At 40.1% G+C, this 22,540-nt stretch overlaps 1 protein-coding gene and 1 long non-coding RNA gene across 7 annotated transcripts; one reads left to right on the top strand and one right to left on the bottom strand.

Moving 5' to 3' along the window:
- Window positions 1-287: 287 nt before the first annotated feature.
- On the bottom strand, window positions 288-20,758 carry LOC136257010 (WSCD family member CG9164-like). Of its 6 annotated transcripts, none has more exons than XR_010701770.1 (3): window positions 10,739-10,871; window positions 10,608-10,683; window positions 288-769 (listed from the first exon to the last, which is right to left on the bottom strand). XR_010701770.1 is itself a non-coding variant. In XM_066050099.1 (3 exons), exons 2-3 carry the CDS (start codon window positions 20,530-20,532, stop codon window positions 420-422), a joined length of 1,128 nt encoding a protein of 375 aa, XP_065906171.1. In that variant the 5' UTR covers window positions 20,533-20,560; window positions 20,654-20,758; the 3' UTR covers window positions 288-419. The 6 variants fall into 6 exon arrangements, 5 of the variants coding, with proteins under 5 accessions (XP_065906171.1, XP_065906173.1, XP_065906170.1 ...); XM_066050099.1 differs by lacking the exons at window positions 10,608-10,683; window positions 10,739-10,871 and adding exons at window positions 19,755-20,560; window positions 20,654-20,758; XM_066050101.1 differs by lacking the exon at window positions 10,739-10,871 and adding an exon at window positions 10,879-11,780.
- LOC136257013 (uncharacterized) lies at window positions 17,253-18,135 on the top strand. The gene is made up of 2 exons (XR_010701772.1): window positions 17,253-17,516; window positions 17,582-18,135. It is a non-coding gene; the product is annotated as an uncharacterized lncRNA (long non-coding RNA).
- Window positions 20,759-22,540: the final 1,782 nt, after the last annotated feature.

Raw genomic sequence — 22,540 nt, forward strand, 5'->3', positions numbered from 1 at the left:
TGGCAGCATTTTATGTGTTTGCTCACCTGTCCAGTAGCAGCATTAATAGCATAATAGGCTAGCTGGTGTCTGTATAGCTTGAATATTTTGTCTAATTTATGCACGAATTACAGCCATATCATAACACTACGTATATCTTGCCATTATATCATATCCAATATACTATATTATCATATAGCACAAAGTTTAGCTGAGGAAAATTTGATGAATTGCATTGTGGTTTATTCTCTCTCAAAAATTCATGTTTAGTGTATCCTATTATAGAACATCAAAGTATTTCACCAAAATTTTACTCTTCATAATTTTAAAATCAACCAATTTGTCAAAGAATTTCCATATACCAGTTTTGTACTATAGTAATTATGATATAGCTACATATAAAAACTATATAATATATATTTATTCCAATAAAATTAAAATTAATAAACAGGGTAAGTAATATTATACCAACTTAGCAGTTCATTTGCTTTCTGGATTACACTACCAACATTACTCCTTTGTTCAGGGGTATATGGATCAAAGTCTGTTGTGTGCTTCCTGTGGAACTGATCAGAATTTGATTGAATTGTACACAGTAAATCATCCTCTGTGTAATGATATCCCAGAAAATCAAATATTCTTCTCAATTCAACCATCAAATTAGCCTTTAGATTTTCAAATTTTACCACCAACGTGGAATTGTGGTGAGATTTTAGGCATAGCTGTATGTGAGTTAGCCAACCGTTTGACATCCTAGTAACATCTCGTGTCCACTGATCAGAATTCTTATCTGTCAATGAAAGCATAAAAATTGGTTACTATGATAAACTGAATTTCTCATATGGGTGAATTTAGCACATTAAATGTTTAGCTCCATATAAGGCATTATTTTGGTGTTGAATGAGTAACATTAACACCAAGTAAACTTGAATACAAGAAAAACATTCTAAAGCTTTACAATGGAGATTGGTAACATGCTGGGGAATAGTGAGACTTTTGGTGATGCCAAAACCTGGCTACATAACACTATAATCACCTTAGTGCAACCTGTATGGGGTCTAGGGGCATGCTCCACCCCAGGGAAATTTTTGAAAATTAGACTCTCTGAGATTGAAGCTGGGAGTGAATCAGCAGGATAGGCTGGGACTGCTCTCTAAATCTTATTGAACTGTCTAAATTCCACCTAGAGGAAAGTTTAAACTTTTTAAATCTATGAAATTAAATATCAGGATGATTTTAGCAGTTTACTAAAATAACTACTAATTGCCTGGTGACTGTTGTATTAGGATATCATAGTTACCAGTTATTGATGCCTTGACCTAGGTGACCTGGTTACATGTAATGATTTCAAAGAAGGTCAATCAACCCTCATGCCTCAATATTGATATAAAATATTCTAATGCGTAAATTGACAATTAATGTTACAATATGCTGTATTTGTATGTGTAATTGCAAAGTCAAACGTGGCACTTGTAACAGTGGTATTGTTACTATCAAATCCTTCTGTCACATTCTTGGGAAGATGGCATAGGGCTATGATGTGTGACCAGCTTCTGGTCTGTTGTTTTAATAACACCACACAAAATCTAATTGTTTAACATGTGGAGCAAGTGTCCTATATATATTCTTTTATGGGTGATTTTCCAAAAATTTGTCACTAGGAAGGGTTTAATATTGAGGAATCCAGATATACACACAATGCACAGTTTGTAGTTATTGTTAGACAGTATAGTAACAACAACAAAATTGATTTGTAGGGCAGCATGATAAAGGTTTTGCTCAATTTGTAATTCAGTTGGCAAATATATAGATTGTTATGTATGTAGCTAGTAGCCAGCTGTATATTCCTTCTTCTGAACGATCTACACATTTGTATGTGCAGACCACATAATTCTATATTTAGTGAATATTTCACAGAAAAACACGAACCAGAAAGAATAGATACAGTGAAACCTGTGTATTAAGGACACCTTGGGATAAATCAAAACTGCCCTGATTAGCAAGGTGTCCTGATTTTCCAGGTCATTTTACATGCTAAGGGATACTTTGGGAAAGTGTCTAGATTATGCAGGTGTCCTCATTTTTAAGTGCCCTGATTAACAGGTTCCACTGTAGCCCATTTGTGTAGCTTGCTTACAGCAGAACTCGTTATTTTTTGTACTAGTGATATAAATATGATGTAGTTGGTTGGGTGACATATCCAGACTTTTGGTGATGCCAGGGCTTGCCTACATAACACTAGGTAATATAGGGAAGGCATACCTTGCACACTAGCATGCAAACCTAAGGGGTCTGGGGGCATTCCCTCCCAGTCCCTAGGAAAGTTCTGAAAATTAGACCCTCTGAGATTATATGTGAGAGTGATTTCTGCAATAAAATTACATGTTTATTTGATTGTTGTATTAGGGTAACTATATGCACTACCAAAACTGTTTCCAAAATGCAAAATGAAAGAAAGCATGTGTAGGGATAAGTATCAGCGAGATATACATAAGGAAGGAAGAGAAATGGTTGTAAAGTAGCTTCCATATAAAAGAGGTGAACTGTTACTTCTGGGGGAGACAACTTTCAAGATTTTAAATTAAAAATGCGTGCCCAGAAGAATGATGTTGCCGATCATGATGTTGTTCAATGGTTGACTATTGTTTAGAAGAATAAGATCAAGAAACTCTAGTAGGGCAGTCATTTACTCTAATAGCAACCAAGAAGTCTTGATACACTTCAATAAAACAGTCAACCCTCGAGATTTTAAGTATAATAGCACCACATTTGTCAAACTTTAGTCTTGTGTTCATTCATGGTACTGTATAATAAAGTCTTCAGCTTGATTTTGAGTGTTGCTCACAAAATAATAGACTACTTTCAAAGCGTAATTGTCTCAAGTCTACTCACAGAAACTTGTTGTGCTTAAACTACACTATCAAAACAATCTGAGGTTTAAGTAAATGTTATGACTATGTGGGTGGGATTAAAGACTCCTAAATGCACAATATCCCATCAAAAGTATAAAATTAGCTTATAGTGAGCTATTTTACAATGTACTTACTTGGCATCACAACTTACTACTTGAACCTTGAAATAAATATATTTTGTAGCTAGCCATGCATTTGAAAACAGCAGTTTGATGAATGCACATATGTGAACTCCCACAGGTTGTTCCCTGGATTAGCTGTACAAGTAAGAGCTTGCCTAGGCATCACATTTATAATCAAGACTCAAGGTAGTGAGTCACACGGCCAAGGAAAATAGGGCGCAACTACCGTGTGTTATATTTACACGAATGACTAACTCTAATTGAACGCTTACCCAAAACCAACCTTTAAAACCATTTCTAGTAAAAAAAACCCTCGCGATATGACACAACCTTTGGTACAATGTTATATAAGCATATTAGTAAGTAAATAATCCCTCTCATATTTTAGTGATGCCCCATAATATTTTGCACAAAACGTTGTATTCTTCTACTTCTCTTCCTCCTTTACATATACTTGTCAGTGCAAGAGGCCCCATGAGGCCAACGTTTTTGATGCTTATTATCTTAGGCCGTGTTAGTTTCACAGCCTTGGATTTACTAACGCAAGTTATTTGGCGAGTTAAGTTTCTTCAATACAAGTCTTGGAGTTCCACCTCTCTTGTGTGCGCCACCATAAGCGATTTTCCAAAGTATGATCCAGTCACTCATGCACTTCATGGGACAATCTTTGATAGTTTTACTCGATTCTGACCTGTCGCGTTTCTGGGAAGTGATGAGTTTATATGCCACCTACGCTAATTGCTGACTTATTTTCAGTGTTGGGCAAGTTACTTTGTAAAAGTAACTAGTTACATATTACATATTACTTGCAACAGAACTATTTAGTTACAGTTACATATTACCCATAAAATAAAGTAACTGTAATAATATTACATATTATATTACTTTGTGTCCACAGTCTTAAGCTGTCACGTGTGAAACTACCACCTTATCACGTGACATGATTGCGTTGTTGGACAATGTACAAATCTTGGTTATAAGTAAGAAGCTAGTGAATAAGCTTCATTCAATAGGCCTCGTTACTCCATTGTGGTTAGGCATTACTCAGAGGATTACTAACGAGATTAGTAACTTCGTTACTTTTAGTAATAATATTACGTCATATTAGACTCGTTACAGTAACTATATTACTTAGGTAACGCGTTACATTTGTAAGTAAAGTAGCTTGCGTTATATTACCTGTTTTTATAGCGTATTTCGTTATATTACTTTGTTACCACAAAAGTAATAATATTACGTAACGCGTTACTTATGTAACGTGTTACTCCCAACACTGCTTATTTTGCAGTCTTTTAGAGCCCTATCTTAAATTTAAGACACCTCTAAAATGCATAGCATTTTAATACTCGACTTTGTAGCTATAGCATAAATACAATAAAACTAGAGCAAATACATGCACATGTAACTATTATTAAATTGTCATTTAGCCACATTTTTGTAGTGTGCAATTTTAAAAAGCAGCCAAATGACAATTTAATAACAGTTGCATGTGTATTTACTCTAGTTTTATTAAAGCTATAGCTAGCTACAAAGAGAATGGGTAATACTGCATTCACTTGGCTGCAGCTTGATACCAGTCTTTGTTTTTACTATAATAGTTCTTTTACAGATTGATCATGGTGATATTAGGATCTAATCCTGGGGCTGGAAGGATTTTTTTTTCCTTACTTTGGCCCCTTTTCTGTTACACCTTTTCAGTCAGTCTGTAAGTCAAGTCATTAGGTCTAAGTCCCTGAAATTAGGTTAGGTAATCCTAAGGCTGCAGCACATGTTGCTGTCAGACCTTCAGTGCTGGTCACTGTAAAGTGCTAATAATAATAATAATCTACTTGGCTGCAACTTGATATCAGTCCTTGTTCTAACCAGTCATGTTGAATAAGCTTGTTTGATTGATCCCACTTTGTTTGGCAGCACCTTTTTTTACAGCCCCAAGGCTGTTTTTGTTTTAGATATATATGTGTCTGCCACTGACTGGATTTGTTAAAAGGGGTCTTCCACACATATCCAATTCTGTAAACGTGGAAAACCATAACGCCATGATCAAAAGGCATAAAGTGCTGAATTTTTCTCCATCCTTGAAGCTATTTTGATACTCACTACTGACCAACTTTTAAGTCAATAGTCTTTTTCAATCTGAAGTTATGAATCATCAAAGTTAGATTGTATGTGGACGACTACTTTTCGCAAATCCGGCCACACACACACACACACACACACACACACACACACACAAAATGGTACATTAGTAGCACCGTTTAAGTAGGGATCGCACCAAAAATTTTATGTGCCGCACAGAATTCCACTTTTGAAAATTATCGTAGAGATATCTTACGCGACGAAAATCACTTTTACAGAATAGTACTAGTCCATATATATAGTATTAGATAAAGCACTGCCGCGAGTGCTATACAGAAAATATAGCACGAAAAGAGTGGGCAAGAGACAAATATAGCATGAGGTGAAGCCGAGTGCTATATTTTGTCTCGAGACCACTCTTTGAGTGCTATATTTCCTGTATAGCACGAGCGAAAGGCAGTGCCTTATCTGGTATAGAGAACTGTCAACTTGAGGTACACACAAGACACACAAAACAATTAGAAACTCACGGAGGAGTGTTATCATCGGTAGAATAGGCATTGCACCTATGTTTCGCCTGTGTTGCACTGTGCTGTGCCTTCATTAGTTGTTTTGTGAGTCTAGTCCATCTTCTCAATACCAAAAGTTTTTGATTGTGGTACTTTAATAAGCATATTTCCGTGATACTCCTAGGACTTGTACATTTATTGAGCAAAACGCACTAAGAACGTTCACTACTGCTGACCACAAGCAACCATCATCGAAATCTTCAAGTGTGTCTATAAATTAAATCCAGTGGTTTTGCTCTTACGGTTGGGTTGACTAGTCAGCCAGCACAGTCAGGCTATCAGCCTACACTGGCTTGGTTGATTGGTTGTACTGGCCAGAATGAGTGATTACTCACTCAAAGTAGGCTATCAGCCTACAAAATAGACCTAACAGTTCTATAACTACCTGATATAGAACTGTGGTCTATTAAAGTATTCTATAACTGCCCAATATAGAACACTTGGGCTTTTATGGCAAATATAGAGCACTTTTTTGCTTTGATGCTCCCACGCAAAGTTCTTTATATATATTATATATATCATACAGTATGGTAGTACTGTATATTAGGGACCATGGAGATTTGGGTTTTCCTAGCTAAAAAATTCACCCAAAAACCAGCTTCACAACTCCATCCTGGCATCTTGGCAGTATTGGTTAGGTATAACCAAACCCAAAAGTGCCTTCAGTACGATCCTAAAGGCTTCCAATAAATTGTTACGAAATTTAAAAAAAAAATTATTCAATGGAATTTTCTACTGACTAACTGCCTGATGCCTTCAGGCAAGTACAACTCGATAACGGCTAAGGCTATGGGCTTGATTTTTTCACTGTTTGACGTCGCTTCATCCCGAGACATGGCATACCACAGTACGTACAATGCATGCATCATGGACTTACCTTTGTCCTCCTTTATATCCCCTTTTTTTTGCTGACAGCCCAAGGTGTCGATTCGTGGTAGTGTGATGCATGGCTTCCCTACAGTACATTTGTAAATGGGAATCATCCGTATTTTCTGTGGTAACTGGACTGATTGCAGAGATGATTCTAACGCTGTTCTTCATTTGTAACGTTGTGTAACGGGCTGAACATAGCTGAAAGCGAAGCGTAATGGCTGCTGCACTTTCGAGGCAGTAATTGATAGTTGGGGGCACGCGAATCGTCGTATTTTCGTGGTGACTGGATTGTTGCAGAGGCACTTCTTCTACTGTTTTTCGAATGTAGCACTGTGTATCGGGCTGAACATAGCTGAAAGCGAAGTGCAATGGCCACTACACTTTCGAAGCAGTTTTTGATAGCTGGGGTGCGTTCAGACGAAAACATTAATTCCAGCGCCATCCTTTCTTTTGATGCGGTATGCGTGGGCTCACCAGTCATAATAATGTTACAATAAAAAGGAAACAAACAAGTTTAAGGAAAAATTAGAAATTTTAAGTTCGATTAGGGATTATAGAAAAAAAAGTAGGGAAACAAGGAGGTCGCCTACACCTGCAGATATACTAGTGAACATTTAATTCCTAATTCAGTCTTGGTCTTGGGTATAGACTGGATTATGGATTAAATGTTCACTAGTATATCTGCAGGTGAAGGCGACCTCCTTAATATAGCGACACTTCACAGGATCGATAGTGGGTTTTAGTTTTTGTAAAGTAAGCCAAGGCATAGATCATGGACTTGGGGAAAAAGATAGTTCATTGTTTTACTGAATGAAGAAGGTCACAGGTTAGTTTATATTAAACATGTTACATTCAATAGTCACATGGGGATGTCCCACAGACACTGGGCATAGCGCTTAATTGATTTGGCCATTAGTGTTAATAGTATTCACTACTTTAGTTTATTCATGGCTAGTAAAGTAAGTACTTTAGTGTAGTTGAATCGTCTTTACACTGCCGTTTTGACACCTGGCGCGATGTCACACACGCGTAGTGACTGGGCGTGGCGCTTAATTGGCTAGGCCATTATAGCGCTGTAAACATATTCACTGCTTTAGTTTATTCATGGCTAGTATAGTAAGTACTTTATAGTGCACTTAAGGTGGTTCGGAACAGTTTTCATAATGTTTCAACAATGTTATGCAAGCAATCACATTAGCTATGAGGCTTAAATATAATCATTACTGTGGTTGACCACCAGTTCCTGTCATTTGCAAATGAATATAATTATGTTGTGTAAGCACACATCATCACAGCATTTAACAAGATCGCCGTGCGCTATTATTACAAGCCTCCATACAAAAATGAACTAGTTGCCAGATTTTCAAGATACGACTGTCGAATTTTGGATGGGCAAGCAGTAGTAAATAAGCTGCAATTGTGCGGAAGCCGATTTTTAATATTAGCTTCTGCCTGGCAGTGGTGAATTTTTAAAAAATCCGTTTCAAATCTTTGTGTGACATGGGTAGAATTAACGCGTGAACTAAAGACCTGGTAGAAAAAGTAGCTCCACACAATGATAGATAATCAGATAAAGAGTGTCTAACAGCGAATCCAGCCCCATAGCACCAAGCGCTGAGAAAGAGTTCACTCTGAAGGGCTAAATTTGTAACTTGCGCTACACGCATCCCAGAGAGCTCCTGTTTGTTGTAAACAGTAGAGAACAAATTGCTTCATAGATTTCTGTTAGTACAATGCACTTCGTGAAGATAGCTTGCTTGTTTTAGGCCCTGTAAATTTCATGGTGAAGCCATACGGAAACTGTTCCCAGCCACCTTAAGCTTCATTATGAGCTGTTCAGCTCGTATTTGGGCTTCCTGTGTTTAATTGCGTACCCACAATCGAAGCGATCTGCATGCTCGTGACGATACACTTACGTTCGGCCTCTCAGCAGTGCCTTGTCGTTGCTCTTACGACGTTACCCACAATCGAAAGTCACATGGTCCCATATAAATACACTCGCAAAGCATTCCTGCAGTTTCCATGTACACTTGCAGGTGATTAACCCAAGTGGAATATATTAGTTGTAACATTGGCACTTGTGATTTGCCTGAAATATACACACTCGCACTCGGGCTGCGCCCTCGTGCTCGTGTGTATATTTCATGCAAATCACTCGTGCCCATGTTACAACTACTAAACATATAATATAACAAAACACTTACAGGTGGCCAAGTATAGAATTTTTTAAAGTTCACCAAAACTCGAATTTTAGTCTCACTGCCTGACTGACTATGAAGCAGTGCATGGCCACTATCTTACACCACAATAACAAACTCACCAGTGGGATGTGCCTTTTGGGGTTCCAATGAGTGTAAGCCCCCTGTGCCTTGTCTTTTCTTTTATCTTCAATTTGGCTGCTTGTCTTCTTCATACAATGAAACCATATCAAGGCAATAATTTTTTGTATCAACACTTTCTTTCAGCAGCATACTTACACGCTACAGACGGAATTATTTCAGAGCCGGATTTCAAAAGTGCTTCAGTCCCGGCGCTACTATAAGAGGCATACTAGATATAGTTAAATAATCAACCAGTTTTATAAGTAATTAGTTTGGGCAGTTGGCACATGTTACCATCAGACCCCCATCACCACCACATTCTTTTTGTACATAGCCATTTTTATTCTGTAATCTTGCATCTGGTGTTGTAAAGCAATAAGAAGTAAATTATAAATATCTGCGACTTTGCAATTGGGATCCCAGGTTCGTGACCACATAAAGATCTAGTACAGAGACTGCATCCCTTAAAAATCTAGCTATTTACTTAACAGTAAACAAGATGACCTCACCCCTTATTGGTCTAGCTAGCTGCACACCCCTTGGCTGACATGAGATACTCTAATACAACAATCATGTGTGATATTCTAATAGAATAGTCACAAGTTAGCTAGCTGTGCTACAACACAAAACTAAACAAACTAGTGTTTAAATAAAGTAGGGATCTATGCAATAAATAGTAGTGAAACAAGAGATGAATGATGGTATTACAGTGGGAAAGTCCTTACTTTGGAACAATAGCTATACAACCATTTCGTTCAATGCCAAAATAGGGACTTCCCATCGAGCTATGTTGTAATACCATCATTCATCTCTTGTCTCACTGCATAGATCCCTACTTCATTTTTAAATTAACAACTTTTTAAAATACTGGTATATATTAGAAATCAGTGTGTGGGCTGGAATAGTTTTCAATTTAGGGTTGGGGCTTTGATTCTAATTGTGTACAACTTGTCGTCATTTCTGACACAGTTTCTAGATCAACTTTCTAATTAAACACCTAATCTCATAATGATTTAGTTTGCCATACATTATTCCTAATAGTAGGTGTGCAATTAATCCCAAATCGCACCGCTATGGCTTGTTTCTGTAATTGCACTGTAAAGAAAATAGCAGAATCACAGAAACCTTTTTAAGTGCAACCAGAAAGTGATATAATGAATAGCCAATCAAATAAGCTGACAATAGAAGCCTTTTAAGTACAACAAATGTAGACATTTTAAATAGCTAAAGCCTTTAAAAGAAGCCTTTAAAGTGCAACAACAAATGTTGTGATAAAAAGAAGAATGATGCAATTACCTGGTAGAAGTTAATGGCCACATAGAACTAGATAGATGTGTACTACAAACCATGAAGGGTGGTCACTGTGTGTTAGTAGACAATCACACACATTTGAGTGCAATTATGGAATAATTCACAGATTCCCCGAGGACAAGGTCCGTAAGGGGAGGATGGATTGTATGAGGAGGTGAAGGATACAAGGTACAGTGTTAACTAGTGGTATTGCCCTCAATTCCTGTTACTCACAGCACTTCAAAGCTAAATCTATAAATAGAATCTCCCACTTCCGGTGGCGCTCTTTGATGTAGTGAACAAATAGCACTGTTGACTATATACATATTTACACAGGTAGCAAGACTCAGCTTGCTGCTGCATTTATGATAACTAAATGTCATATACCACACATGAGCATACACATGTATATAATCACATGATCAAAACCTAAATGTTATATAGCTAGTTATCAGTACTACCTACATAAATCACATTAACAATGTTGTTGACAGCTAATCGTGTTTTCCTTTACTGGTAATTTGCCTCTTCTTCCTCATGACTAGAGGGGAGGGTAACATGATAAATACATGTATTTGGGTGGGAACCCACTGTACCTTGTATCCTTCACCTCCTCATACAATCCATCCTCCCCTTACGGACCTTGTCCTCGGGGAATCTGTGAATTGTATTTCGGAGGTTCCGGATACAAGGTACAGTGTTAACTAGTAGTACGTTCAAAGCACACAATATATACCTGTAATTCTGCCTTGACTGAAGGACAGCTCTTGTAAATGCTGATGGTTCACTTGGCTTATGATAGAATCTTTCAAAGGTGCTTCTGGTAGACCAGTTGGCTACTTTCAGAATATCAGAGACAAGCACTCCCTTTCTTCTTGCCTGAGAAGTACTGCCGCTTCTTGTTGAGTGGGCCGTGTATCTTTCAGTATCTACTCCTGCTGTCTTAAGGGTATCCTTAATCCAGTGCCCCAGAGTAGCAGGGCGCGCCCTTCGAAAAGGTCTCTTGGAAGTAATAAAGACTGGCTTTGGAGCCATAGTAGTGACATGAGAGGTAGTCCTTTCAATATACTGACGAAGGTTAACAACTGGACAAATGTCTGGATCATTAGGCAAGGCTGAGTAAACTACTGACCTGGGCGGTCCTGATGACCTTGTCTTAGTAAGCTGTACTACTGTGAACTGCACACTAGTAGTAGTCCATCTCATATAGTCCCTGTCTAGCGCTGCCAAGTCAGAACAGCGATCAGCATTACTCAAGGCCATTAACGTTGCAACCTTCTTGGCTAATTGGAGAATGGTGTATTCAGTGGAGGGACCTCTCAGGGATTCTACTACTGGTGTTACATCCCAAGAATTGGAATAGCGAGGAGTAGGTGGCCTAGCATTGTACATTCCCTTTAATAGTCTAACCACTACTGGATGAGTTCCCACTTGGCAATTGTCTACCCTGGCATGTGTCATTGATATGGCAGAACGGAGAGTGTTTAATGGGCGATACTGGAGTCCTAAGTCAAAATTATCTGTGAGGAACTCTAAGATGTCCGCTAAAGGGGCTGAAAGTGGATTGATCTGCCTTGTAACACACCAGCCACACCACTTTTTCCAGGCTGAGCTATATGATGTGTGAGTGTTGACTCTCCAAGATTGGAGGAGAATAGCGAGGAGTAGGTGGCCTAGCATTGTACATTCCCTTTAATAGTCTAACCACTACTGGATGAGTTCCCACTTGGCAATTGTCTACCCTGGCATGTGTCATTGATATGGCAGAACGGAGAGTGTTTAATGGGCGATACTGGAGTCCTAAGTCAAAATTATCTGTGAGGAACTCTAAGATGTCCGCTAAAGGGGCTGAAAGTGGATTGATCTGCCTTGTAACACACCAGCCACACCACTTTTTCCAGGCTGAGCTATATGATGTGTGAGTGTTGACTCTCCAAGATTGGAGGAGCATATCGGTAACCCTTTCTGAAAATCCCTGCATGGCAAATCCCTGCCTGAGACAAGCCACGCGGCTAAGGGCATTCGACTCTCCATCACCAGAGGGTGAGGTAGCTGGTCTGGACTCATGAGGAGATCCTGAGTCATTGGAAGGAGTATTGGGTTGATCACTAACATACTCAACAACTGGGGATACCAGACTTGAGCTGGCCATTCCGGGCTACAAGACACGCACATGTCACTGCCTCTAACTGAATTTTGCTCAGAGCTCTCCCAATCAAACTGAATGGTGGGAAAAGATATGGCTGTTCTGGAGCCCATGGCACTGAGAAGGCGTCCACTGCTATGGCTGCTGGGTCCGGCTTCCAGCTGTAATACCGTGGTAACTGAGCGTTGGTCCTGCTGGCAAATAGGTCTACACTGAATGGACCCAACTGACTGTTCAGTGACTGAAAAAACAGATGGCAAAAGTTGCCAATCGCTGCTGTCCATGTGGTGGCGAGATTCCCAGTCTGCACTGACATTGTCCACCCCAGGTAAGTACTCTGCATGTGGAGTGATGTTGCGGGCCTGGCACCATTCCCAGATCTCTAAGGCCAGGCAACATAGTGGGGATAGAGTTGGACCTCCCATCTTGTTTATCTGAGCTATTGCTGTCCGATTGTCCATCCGTATCAGCACACCCACATTGTTCAGATCTTTGGTGAAAGACTGTAGTGCCAGGAATGCTGCTGTTAGCTCTAGATAATTGATATGTGATGCTGCTTTCCCTGCAGTCCACTTGCCCCCGGTGCTCACTCCCTGGCATATGGCTCCCCAACCTGATTTGGACACATCTGATTCTATCACTACAGAGGCTTCTGTCTTCACAATACTGTTGGAGCAATGAGTGGGCAACTGAGTTGCCCACCACTGGAGATCTCTCTGTGCTTCCTGTGACAAGTGGACAGTGGTGTGGTAGGAAGCCTTGTGGCACCGCAGAGTCTGGACCTTTAGATCCTGGAGACTGTGGAAGTGGAGCGGGGCTAGTGGTATTGCTGGCTTCGTGGCTACCAGAGTTCCAATCAGGTGTGCCAATGTCTTGATCTGTACAGTCTCCAATGTCAGAATCTGGGATGCCTCCTTTTGGATTGATTCCACCTTGTGGGGAGGAAGAGTCACTGTCATCTGAGCTGAATCTATTACAAAACCAAGGAACTCGATACTCTGGGTTGGCTCGGTTATACTCTTGGGCAGGTTGATCAGGAACCCCAGAGCTGTGAACAGCCAAAACACCGTTGAGAGGTCTTCTAATAGCTGTGGCTTGCCTGGGGATGCTATTAGTAGATCGTCTAAATAAATGGTTATATAGATTCCCAGCTGACGTAAGAACTGAACAAGGGGCTTTGTTACCTTCGAAAATACAAAGGGAGCGGTGCAAAGCCCGAATGGTAGGGACTGAAATTGTATCCACTCTCCAGCTAGTACCTGGAAGGATAGCAGGGGGTGGTGCACTGCTGCCACTGGAATGGTTAGGTAGGCATCTTTGAGGTCGATCTTTGCCATAAACCAATCCTGTTTCAGGATGACAGGTAGCATGTACAGCCCCTCCATCTTGAAATGCGGAGGTTCCAGGTACGTGTTCAAGAACCGCAAGTCTATGATTGGCCTCCAGCCTCCGCCGCTTTTCGGGACTATGAACATGGGACTGGAGACATGTACCTGAGATGGCTGCACTCGCACTGCGGCCCCTTTTTCTATTAATTTCTGGACCTCTGTTTGTAAGGCTGAGGGTTTGCTGTCGTCCAGTCTGCTGCTTGATAGCCAACGGTGGGGCCAGCTGACCAGAGGGAGGTGATAACCCTGGATGGTGGAGAGGATTCATTGATCTTGTGTCAACTTGGCCCAGTTTGCCATGAAGAGAGAAGTTCTGCTTCCCACTGGCTTTGTCGCATGTTTTGTGACAAGGCTGAAGTCTAACCGTAGGTCTAACAAGGAAGGGTGAGGTGTGGGCAGACTGACTAGGGTTTTCCCGACTTGGCCGAATTGTTGAATGTGGGCGGGGCTTGGGAGCGGTGATAGGTACCCGATCCTCTCCTGTGCTGGAATTTGGACGATTGGCCCTGCCGGTGCCCAACTCCTCCGGCAGGGCTCTTTCGAAAAAACTGCTTACTGCGTCCTAGGGTAGAACGACGGAAGTCACGAGGTCTCTCGCCATACGGGTGGTAGCGCTTCGACAGCGAGGCTACCTGAGCAAGGGTCGTGTCGGACTCTACCTTGCCTTTTAACTGTGCACAGAAGCCTTCACCGAATAGGAACCCTCCACTATTCGGTCGTGGTTCAGAAGCATACTTTTCTAGCGAGCCGTCAACACAACGCAGAATGTTGCTGCGTCTCGATTGGGATATCAGCTCATTGGCGTTACCCAATAATACCAAAGTTCACTGCACGATATCCAGAACATCATGCACATTCACAACCCCTTCTTCGTTGGTGTGTAACTCACTGTCAATGATATCAGCCCATAGACACGTGAGCGGGCCTGTGGCAGACAGCAGTGCCGATTGTATCGTGCCCAGCTCTGCATCACGTGACTTCGGATAATTTTGTTTAAGATGATCGAGCATAAAACGGTCTACTTTAGGCACCTTCATTACAGGTGCATGTGGGACCGGGTGTGTTTTATGCATGGGGTTTCGTACCTCCTTTGTGAGAGACACCCTAAAATGTTTCTCCAAATAATCCGTAATTATTTGATGTGCATCAAATGTGTACTCACTCTCTGAGGTGACTGAGCTGGGGTCGAAGAGGACGGGATTGAATGTTGGAGGGTGGGAGCTACTACTCCCAGAATTGTCACTCCGGCTCCCAGGAGGATTGGACATTGACAGGGGCTCATCGGCGCCCTGCTCGCCAATCCCTCTCGACTGGCACGCATCGGCGACCAGCGAGGCATCTCTTCCCGTCTGGTGCACATCGGCTACCAGCGAGGTATCTTCAGGTCTGTCCCTGTCATCTGGCTGGGGCACGTTGCTAGCAGAGGTGTCACCTCCAGCTTCTATGGTCCGACCAGGATCCTCGGTTGTCTCTTCAAGGGTCGGTTGTAACGCCTCTAGGAGAGACCTGCGATGCGTATCATCAGAGGAAATCTTCTGGAACAAGGCTCGAAGGGATGAATCATCCATCAGAAGTCAATCGGCAAGAAGACGAAAAATAACAACACGTGCTAATGTGAGCGACAGAAAAGAGCGCCACCGGAAGTGGGAGATTCTATTTATAGATTTAGCTTTGAAGTGCTGTGAGTAACAGGAATTGAGGGCAATACCACTAGTTAACACTGTACCTTGTATCCGGAACCTCCGAAATACAATTGTATTCATAACAGCCAACATTGCACTCTGCTTCGCCTCGTGCAATTTTGACTGTTACTCGTACAATTATTCCCTAATCAGTTGCACTCAAATGTGTGTGATTACCAATACTGAATGTTTTATACTGCTATCAAAATCTAGTCATGAACATCCTCTTTTTCTCTCAATCCACATAAAACTGCTGGTGTGGCAGATATTCTAATAAAAGGAGGAAAAGTAATGTCTTTTGTTGCTAAACATATATAGCAAATATTTCCTTAGCTGCATGATAAACTGCCGAATTTTAGTATTCAACCAAAAAGGTATGTATATATAGCTAATGTAGCAAATGCATTTTCCCAAAGGAGGGTTTGAAGAGGGTAGGATTAAAACCTAATCTTAATCCCTAGCAGTATGATGAATAAGTGAATAAAATGCGTGACTGGATCTGGGAAACCGGTCTTATTATTCATGACAGCAGGTTTGATTTTTTACCAAGCTATACATGAACATGCTTTTACTGCCAAAATTATCCTGGAGTTCTGGCCAACCGGGGATGTGTGGCAGCGTAATGTATTTTGTGGACTGGACTCATGGACTGAGTTGGAAACAGCTTTAAACCCAGGCAGTATCCATCTCTTGCAACACTGGATACACCACTATTGAGCTACAACTGCTGGTACTGCTCTTCCTCACTAGTGATGACACTAGCGCATACACTAATCAATTAGAATACACTTACGACGCATGTGTACTAAAGCGTGATAGAGGGTATTGTTGTAGTGTAGATGTTTTCCTTTGTTGCTTCAGCACTTAGCACTAGTGTTAGTGCTGTAGTGATGAGCCCAGTTTTAATATGTGCATAGCCCCATCACCTCACCCAGCTACGCCATCACCTCACCCAGCTATGCCACCTATAGCTACCTGCTAAGTATAATTATTGGCTCATCTTTACAGTCCTAACATTAGTGCTAAACCAACAAAGGATAGCCTATGCTACAACAATAGCCTCTATCACGCTTTATCACTGCTAGTACACATGTATCGTAAGTGTATTCTAATTAATTAATGCACGCGTTAGTTTCATGACTTGTAAGGAAGAGCAATACATATCAAAACATATGTATGAGATTTGTCAAATCAAGCATTTTCAGGTGGTTAACATTAAAAGTTTTCAAAACACTGGGTAGCTATATTGAAGAATTATGCATTATATCAAGAGTTCATAACATATTATATATTTAGGAGAGTATCCAATGCCTGTATTACCCCTTCAAAACACACTGCGTAATAATTGTGTAACATATCCGAAAGAATATTTTAGTATAATTTCAGTAAACTCCAACACATGGCTTCGCCATGAAAGACTTGTTGATAAGCGTTGATATACCAAAGGGAAGACCTGCAAGCACATCAAGGCTCTTATAGCTCTTGAAGCAAGTTAACACCTTTGGTGATGATGACTATTGCATAACATTATTTTTGAAGGGGCAATACAGCTTTGGATACTCTCCTAAATATATATATTATTATGTACTCTTGATTATATATATATATATATATATATATATATATATATATATACGTATACCTAAATACCTATATACTGGCTACACACACACACGCACGCACGCACGCACGCATGCACGCACACAAATGTACTGAGGTTTTCATCAGTGTTCGAATCCCGTAACGCCGTGCGTGACTGCGTAGAGCAGTGCGTAGATGTTATTCTATCACGCTAACCAGCTTGGCATAACCACCTCCCCATATGTAGTGCTAACCGTGGTTAGCGTGATAAAAAGACCTCTACGCAGTGATTTACGCAGTCACGCACGGTGGGGACTATTCTACGGAACGGAACGGAACGGAACGGAACGGAATGATGGACTAAACTGCGGAACGGAATGCTTTCTCAGATTGAAGCTTGCAGCTTACCATTGCTGTACAAGTTATCAGTGGCACTTCCAGCAGGTAATCAAACGTTACCCCAAGAAAGATAAAACGAATTTAAGGATCGATTGTGGGTTCTTGTTGGTTGTCATTAGTAACGAAGTACTAATTGTGGGAATAGTTGACTCAGTGCGTTCATCTTCGGATATATCAAGTAGGGAACTAATGCGTGACTTGTTTTTACTAGTATGTGAGTTATTTTTACTTACTTGACTTTAGAATGTACAGTCTGAGGCCCAGCCTTTCTAATCGGCATAAATCAGTATGTGTATAGCTACGCTACAAAGGAAACAAGGAGGCTATATTGTGTGAACATCAATGATTCATTAACAGAGTAGTGGACTATTGTCAGATATCTCAGCCTGAGTACTGAGTTGAATTCTGGATGGGGTCTATTTTACAGAATGGAATGCCGCTTTCTGAATCAACTTGCAGCTTGGCTAGCTGCTATCATTGCTGAAATTGCATTTTATCAGTGGAACCTCCAGGAAAATGGAATAGGATAATTATAAAACATTAATTGATTGTTTAGGTAATCATGACTCTAATAAACAGATTATATGGTTGATTGAGTGAGGTATCACTTTCAGAATGTTCAGACGACCAGTGATGAGATGCATGGATTCATCGAATTTTTGTTGTGGTTGGAGACATTAAATATCCAAAAGCAAACTGACTGTATAATATTAATTCACTTTCTTTATATTTTCTCAATTTTGAGCCTGTATACAAATAATTGAATTTTCCTTGTCAATAGAAATCCTAGAATCAGATGGGAGAGAAACTTATCTTTGTTTACCTATACTGTACAACCAAGAGTTCGTAATACTGATTTGTATGGGGGAGAGTGTCTAACTCTCAGTATGGCCTGTACAAACACCCTGCGTAAAGTTCACCTTTCATCAAATCAACACCTTTACTGGGGGATAGAAAACTGTTGATTAGTGTTGCTGAAGAAGGTAAAGCCTTTGTTCTGAAATAAGGCCGAAGTGTTACTTTAAGCAGGGTGTTTGGTGAATGCGTTCAAGTTAGACACTCTCCACCTTATTATGAACTCTTGGTACAACTTCAAAGGAAAATGAAGAAAACATACAGATGAATCAATAAAATCACTACAGTAGGGTGAATTACAGACTAGTGAGATCTTGGTTAATTAATGACAGTGGTTGGAGATTAAGTGTGGTAGCTTCTTGTTCTTGAATATGTTGCAAAGTGGAAGTACAAATCAAAATGGGATATCAATTTCATTATGAAAAATACATAAATAATCTAGCATTACTATTTCATTTGTCCTCCACTTAAACATGCTACAACAGTACTAGTGTCAGTACAATGGCAGTGAGTCTACCTTGAAATCTCAACTCTAGAGTAGATCCAACACAGGACAGCCCGCACTGTAATAAATACATGTGATCCCATTGTAATTTCATGGACCAGCTGGACTGGGAATCACTTGAAAATAGACGAACAAATTTAACCTGTTTTGTTTGAGTGAAGCATGTGAAATGTTACACTTAAGAAATCCTAGGATTCTTAGGTGGTATGTAATTAATGTGAGTGTTCCATTTCAGGTCTGACTAGATACATTGAAATTACACACACATCCTGGTCCGAATCACGTTTGCCTGGTGGCTACGGGCATGGTTTCACATGCGGCTTATAATAGAGATTTGGCTGATCTTGGAGTTTTGGCATTTAGCCTGATTCAAGGCTAGCAGTCAGACACATCCTTGAATTGTGCAACAGATAAAATCAGCTCACTATTGAATACGGCATTAGTCCACTGCACCAGCTGTTAATATATAAATAACTCCATGCATACACTTCAGTGATGTTTGCAGAATATACCCTCCTTGCGGTCTGCCAAAATATTTGCTCCTCACACACTGCACAAAATTCTTCAAGTTTTAATTCAGCTGGCTCTTTCCTGTTACCAGTATCTTCCTGCTTGCTTTATTTATACACTGACTTATGACTTGAAAGACCGGCCCAGACTGTTTTCTAAAGTCTAAATAAGAAAAACAGCTCACATAAAGTTCCCTCCGTATGGATGAACATCACTGATACAGCTCATCCCACAATAATACTTCGTTACTAATGACAACCAACAAAAACCCACAATCGATCCGTTAATTCTTTTTATCTTATGTTTAATCACCCACTGGAGATGCCACTGCTAACTTATAAGGGAAGTTTCAGCAATGGTAAGTTGCAAGCTTCAATTTTAGAAAGCGTTCCGTTCCGTGGTTTAGTCCATCATTCCGTTCCGTTCCGTTCCGTTCCGTTCCGTAGAATAGTCCCCACCGTCACGCACGGTGTTACGGGATTCGAACACTGGTGGAAACGTCAGTAGCTATATACTCAGTTGCAGCTATAACTATGATATGCTTACCAAACTGGGCTACGTTGAATTCAGCTACATGAGATGAAGAAGAATTCTGAAACTGTCTCTTTACTTTCCTGTTAAAGTTTGCAAACATTGCATTAAAGGGGTTTCTGACAACATAAATCCTTTTGGAATATCCAAACTGATCATTCACACAACTGTGGGTCTTCACTGCTATAACATTTCCTGACCGAACACCTTCACCAATCATCCCAGCTTCTATGTATGCGTGATCACAATAAACAGACCCAGTATACACTCCAGTTGTCTCTAAGAGTTGACGTACCCATGAGTTACCTGATCCTGGGAAACTGACTAAACCAACTACCTGGCCATGTTCTTGGAAAGACATTTGCTTACAAGTCTGATAGTGTTTCGGAATATGGAGATTTCCGTTACTGTCCATATGTTGTTTAATCACTGCTAATCCTGGGCATCGTAGAAACTGAAATGCAGAATATCCATTCAAATTTCTTATGTCCATGTATCGCACGATGTCTGCAATTCTACTGGACGAGAGCCCGTCGATGTATTTCTTATTCATATACGGTGAGATCTGTCTGATTCTTTGCCAAAATAATTTCATATCTTCGGAGGCTATGTCATCATTGCTTGTCGGCGGCTGTGGTATCGAGAGCACGGCTTTGCCGTCAATCATTTCGCGGTTAGTCCCTGATTCCGCCGCTGAGGATTCCACAGACCTCCCTCGACAAGTGACACTCGTCAAATTATTCAAACATCGTACCAAATTGTTGTCGCCGTTGTAGATGTGACGTAAAAGCATAAAGTCTCTTGGAGTACTATAGATTACACTAAAAGTTAGACAAAAAGCCAATGTGACTAAAACTGCTACAATGGACAGCAGTGGTCTGAAGTTACAGCAAGTCTGCATCGTTTTTTCTTACCTCACTATATACTGTTAAACACTAAGAGTTAGTTATATAGCTACCTCGAAACCAGTTAGCTATGCCGGTATAATTATAGTCTCGCGTGCATGGCCAGACCCTTTCCGCCTAGCTTTCCGCGCAGCCGCTTATCGATTGGAGATTATAAGTAGCGCGCCGCTTATAATCTCCAATCGATAAGCGGCTGCGCGGAAAGGGTCTGGCCACGCGAGACTAGTATAATTATACATAGACTAGGAATCAGGTAGCCATCACGTGAGAGACTCCAATTTGGTTGGCCTTCGTCATCTACTTGTTATTAATTCTAGCATTACTACTAAAGTTACACACTGTTAAAAAGCCTGAGTGCATTTCATACCAAAATTGTATGCATTGCATACTGAGTTGCTACACTAGAAGGTATGAAACAGATCTGCATGCATTACATACTTGACAATATAGACTTACTTACTTTCAAGAACCGTTTGCAAAATGCATAGACATGAAAAAATCTTGACTACAAGGAACGATTGAAAGTACTTAAGTTGCCATCATTACATTATAGACGTTATAGAGGTGACATGGTTGCTGTCTACAATATGCTACATGATAAGTATGATATAGACCATTCTGATTTTTTTACTTTTTCACCCATTACCCATACCAGAGGTCATACATTTAAGCTATTTAAATACTTTTCAAGAACAGATGCCAGGAAATATATTTTTACAAGAAGAGTTGTTGAACCATGGAATAATTTACCCCAAGAAGTAGCTAGCATGTGCAGCATCAGTTGATGATTTTAAGAAATTGATTGACCAATATTCATCTAACACTATGTATAAATGTATGTAATTAGTCTACTTGTACTTTTTTTACCTGTTGATCAGGTGTAACAGGCTGTTTAGCCTTATAAATTACCTGTAATAAATCATGTAATAATAATAATATTTTTTTGTACATTAGCGATTTACCCAATGGGTTTGTCTAATCAATAATAATAATAATAATCATACTAAAAACGTTAGCATATCACACTAACATATTGGTATGAAATAACATACCCTGTGAGCATACCATGACGCCATAGCTCAGAGATATGCGCCTCTTATATGGGAAGATAAGCACCTCTTATATGGAGCGTTTATGAATAGGCGCATGCAAAAGTATTGGATGCGAGATGGGTTTGGGAGCTTGTTAGAAACTCTGAGGTTGAAGGATCATGACGAGTCGAGTAAACTGAAACACAGAGTGAGTTCTTAGTATTTGATAAGTAACGGTTTCAGGAAACCATAGATTACAATTATAACTCCCCGCTCGACTCCCCGTGACAAGTGTGGGTTAAATAAACTCTGGTTCGGTTCTAAGCCTTGTTCCAAGCTCCTTTATACGTTGTGTAACTGTTAGAGTTGATAATGAATACCATCAGTCTCATACCCAAACCCAGCTGGGCCATTTTCAGTCAACCAGCTTTGGCATCCAATGAAAGTTTGGCTGAATCTTAGTCAATCGAATTTAAATCTGGTCCGTGTTGACTAACTTCATTATTATTATTATTATAATAATTGCAGGACTCTGAAAGAGTATACGTGCAATATAGTATGTGGTAAGTTAAGTAGTTAATTAAGTATAAAAAGAATTATAAATTATAATTTGTTTAAGAAATCAGTAGCAGATCTACGGAATGCTTCAAAGGAATCCAAATTAACAACTGAGTCAGGTGAACTGTTCCACAATCTGACAGTAGCTGGGAAGAAACTGAATTTGTGTATATCAATTCTTGAAAAGGGTGTTTGATATCTTCTATTGTGCCCTCTAGTAACAGTGTCGATGAGAGACATCTCATAGGGTAGTTCTAGTGCGACAGAACCTTGCAATATCTTATAAAACATCATCAGTCTACTTACT

This window comes from Dysidea avara, chromosome 5 (assembly GCF_963678975.1).
Source record: "Dysidea avara chromosome 5, odDysAvar1.4, whole genome shotgun sequence".
Lineage (NCBI taxonomy): Eukaryota > Metazoa > Porifera > Demospongiae > Dictyoceratida > Dysideidae > Dysidea > Dysidea avara.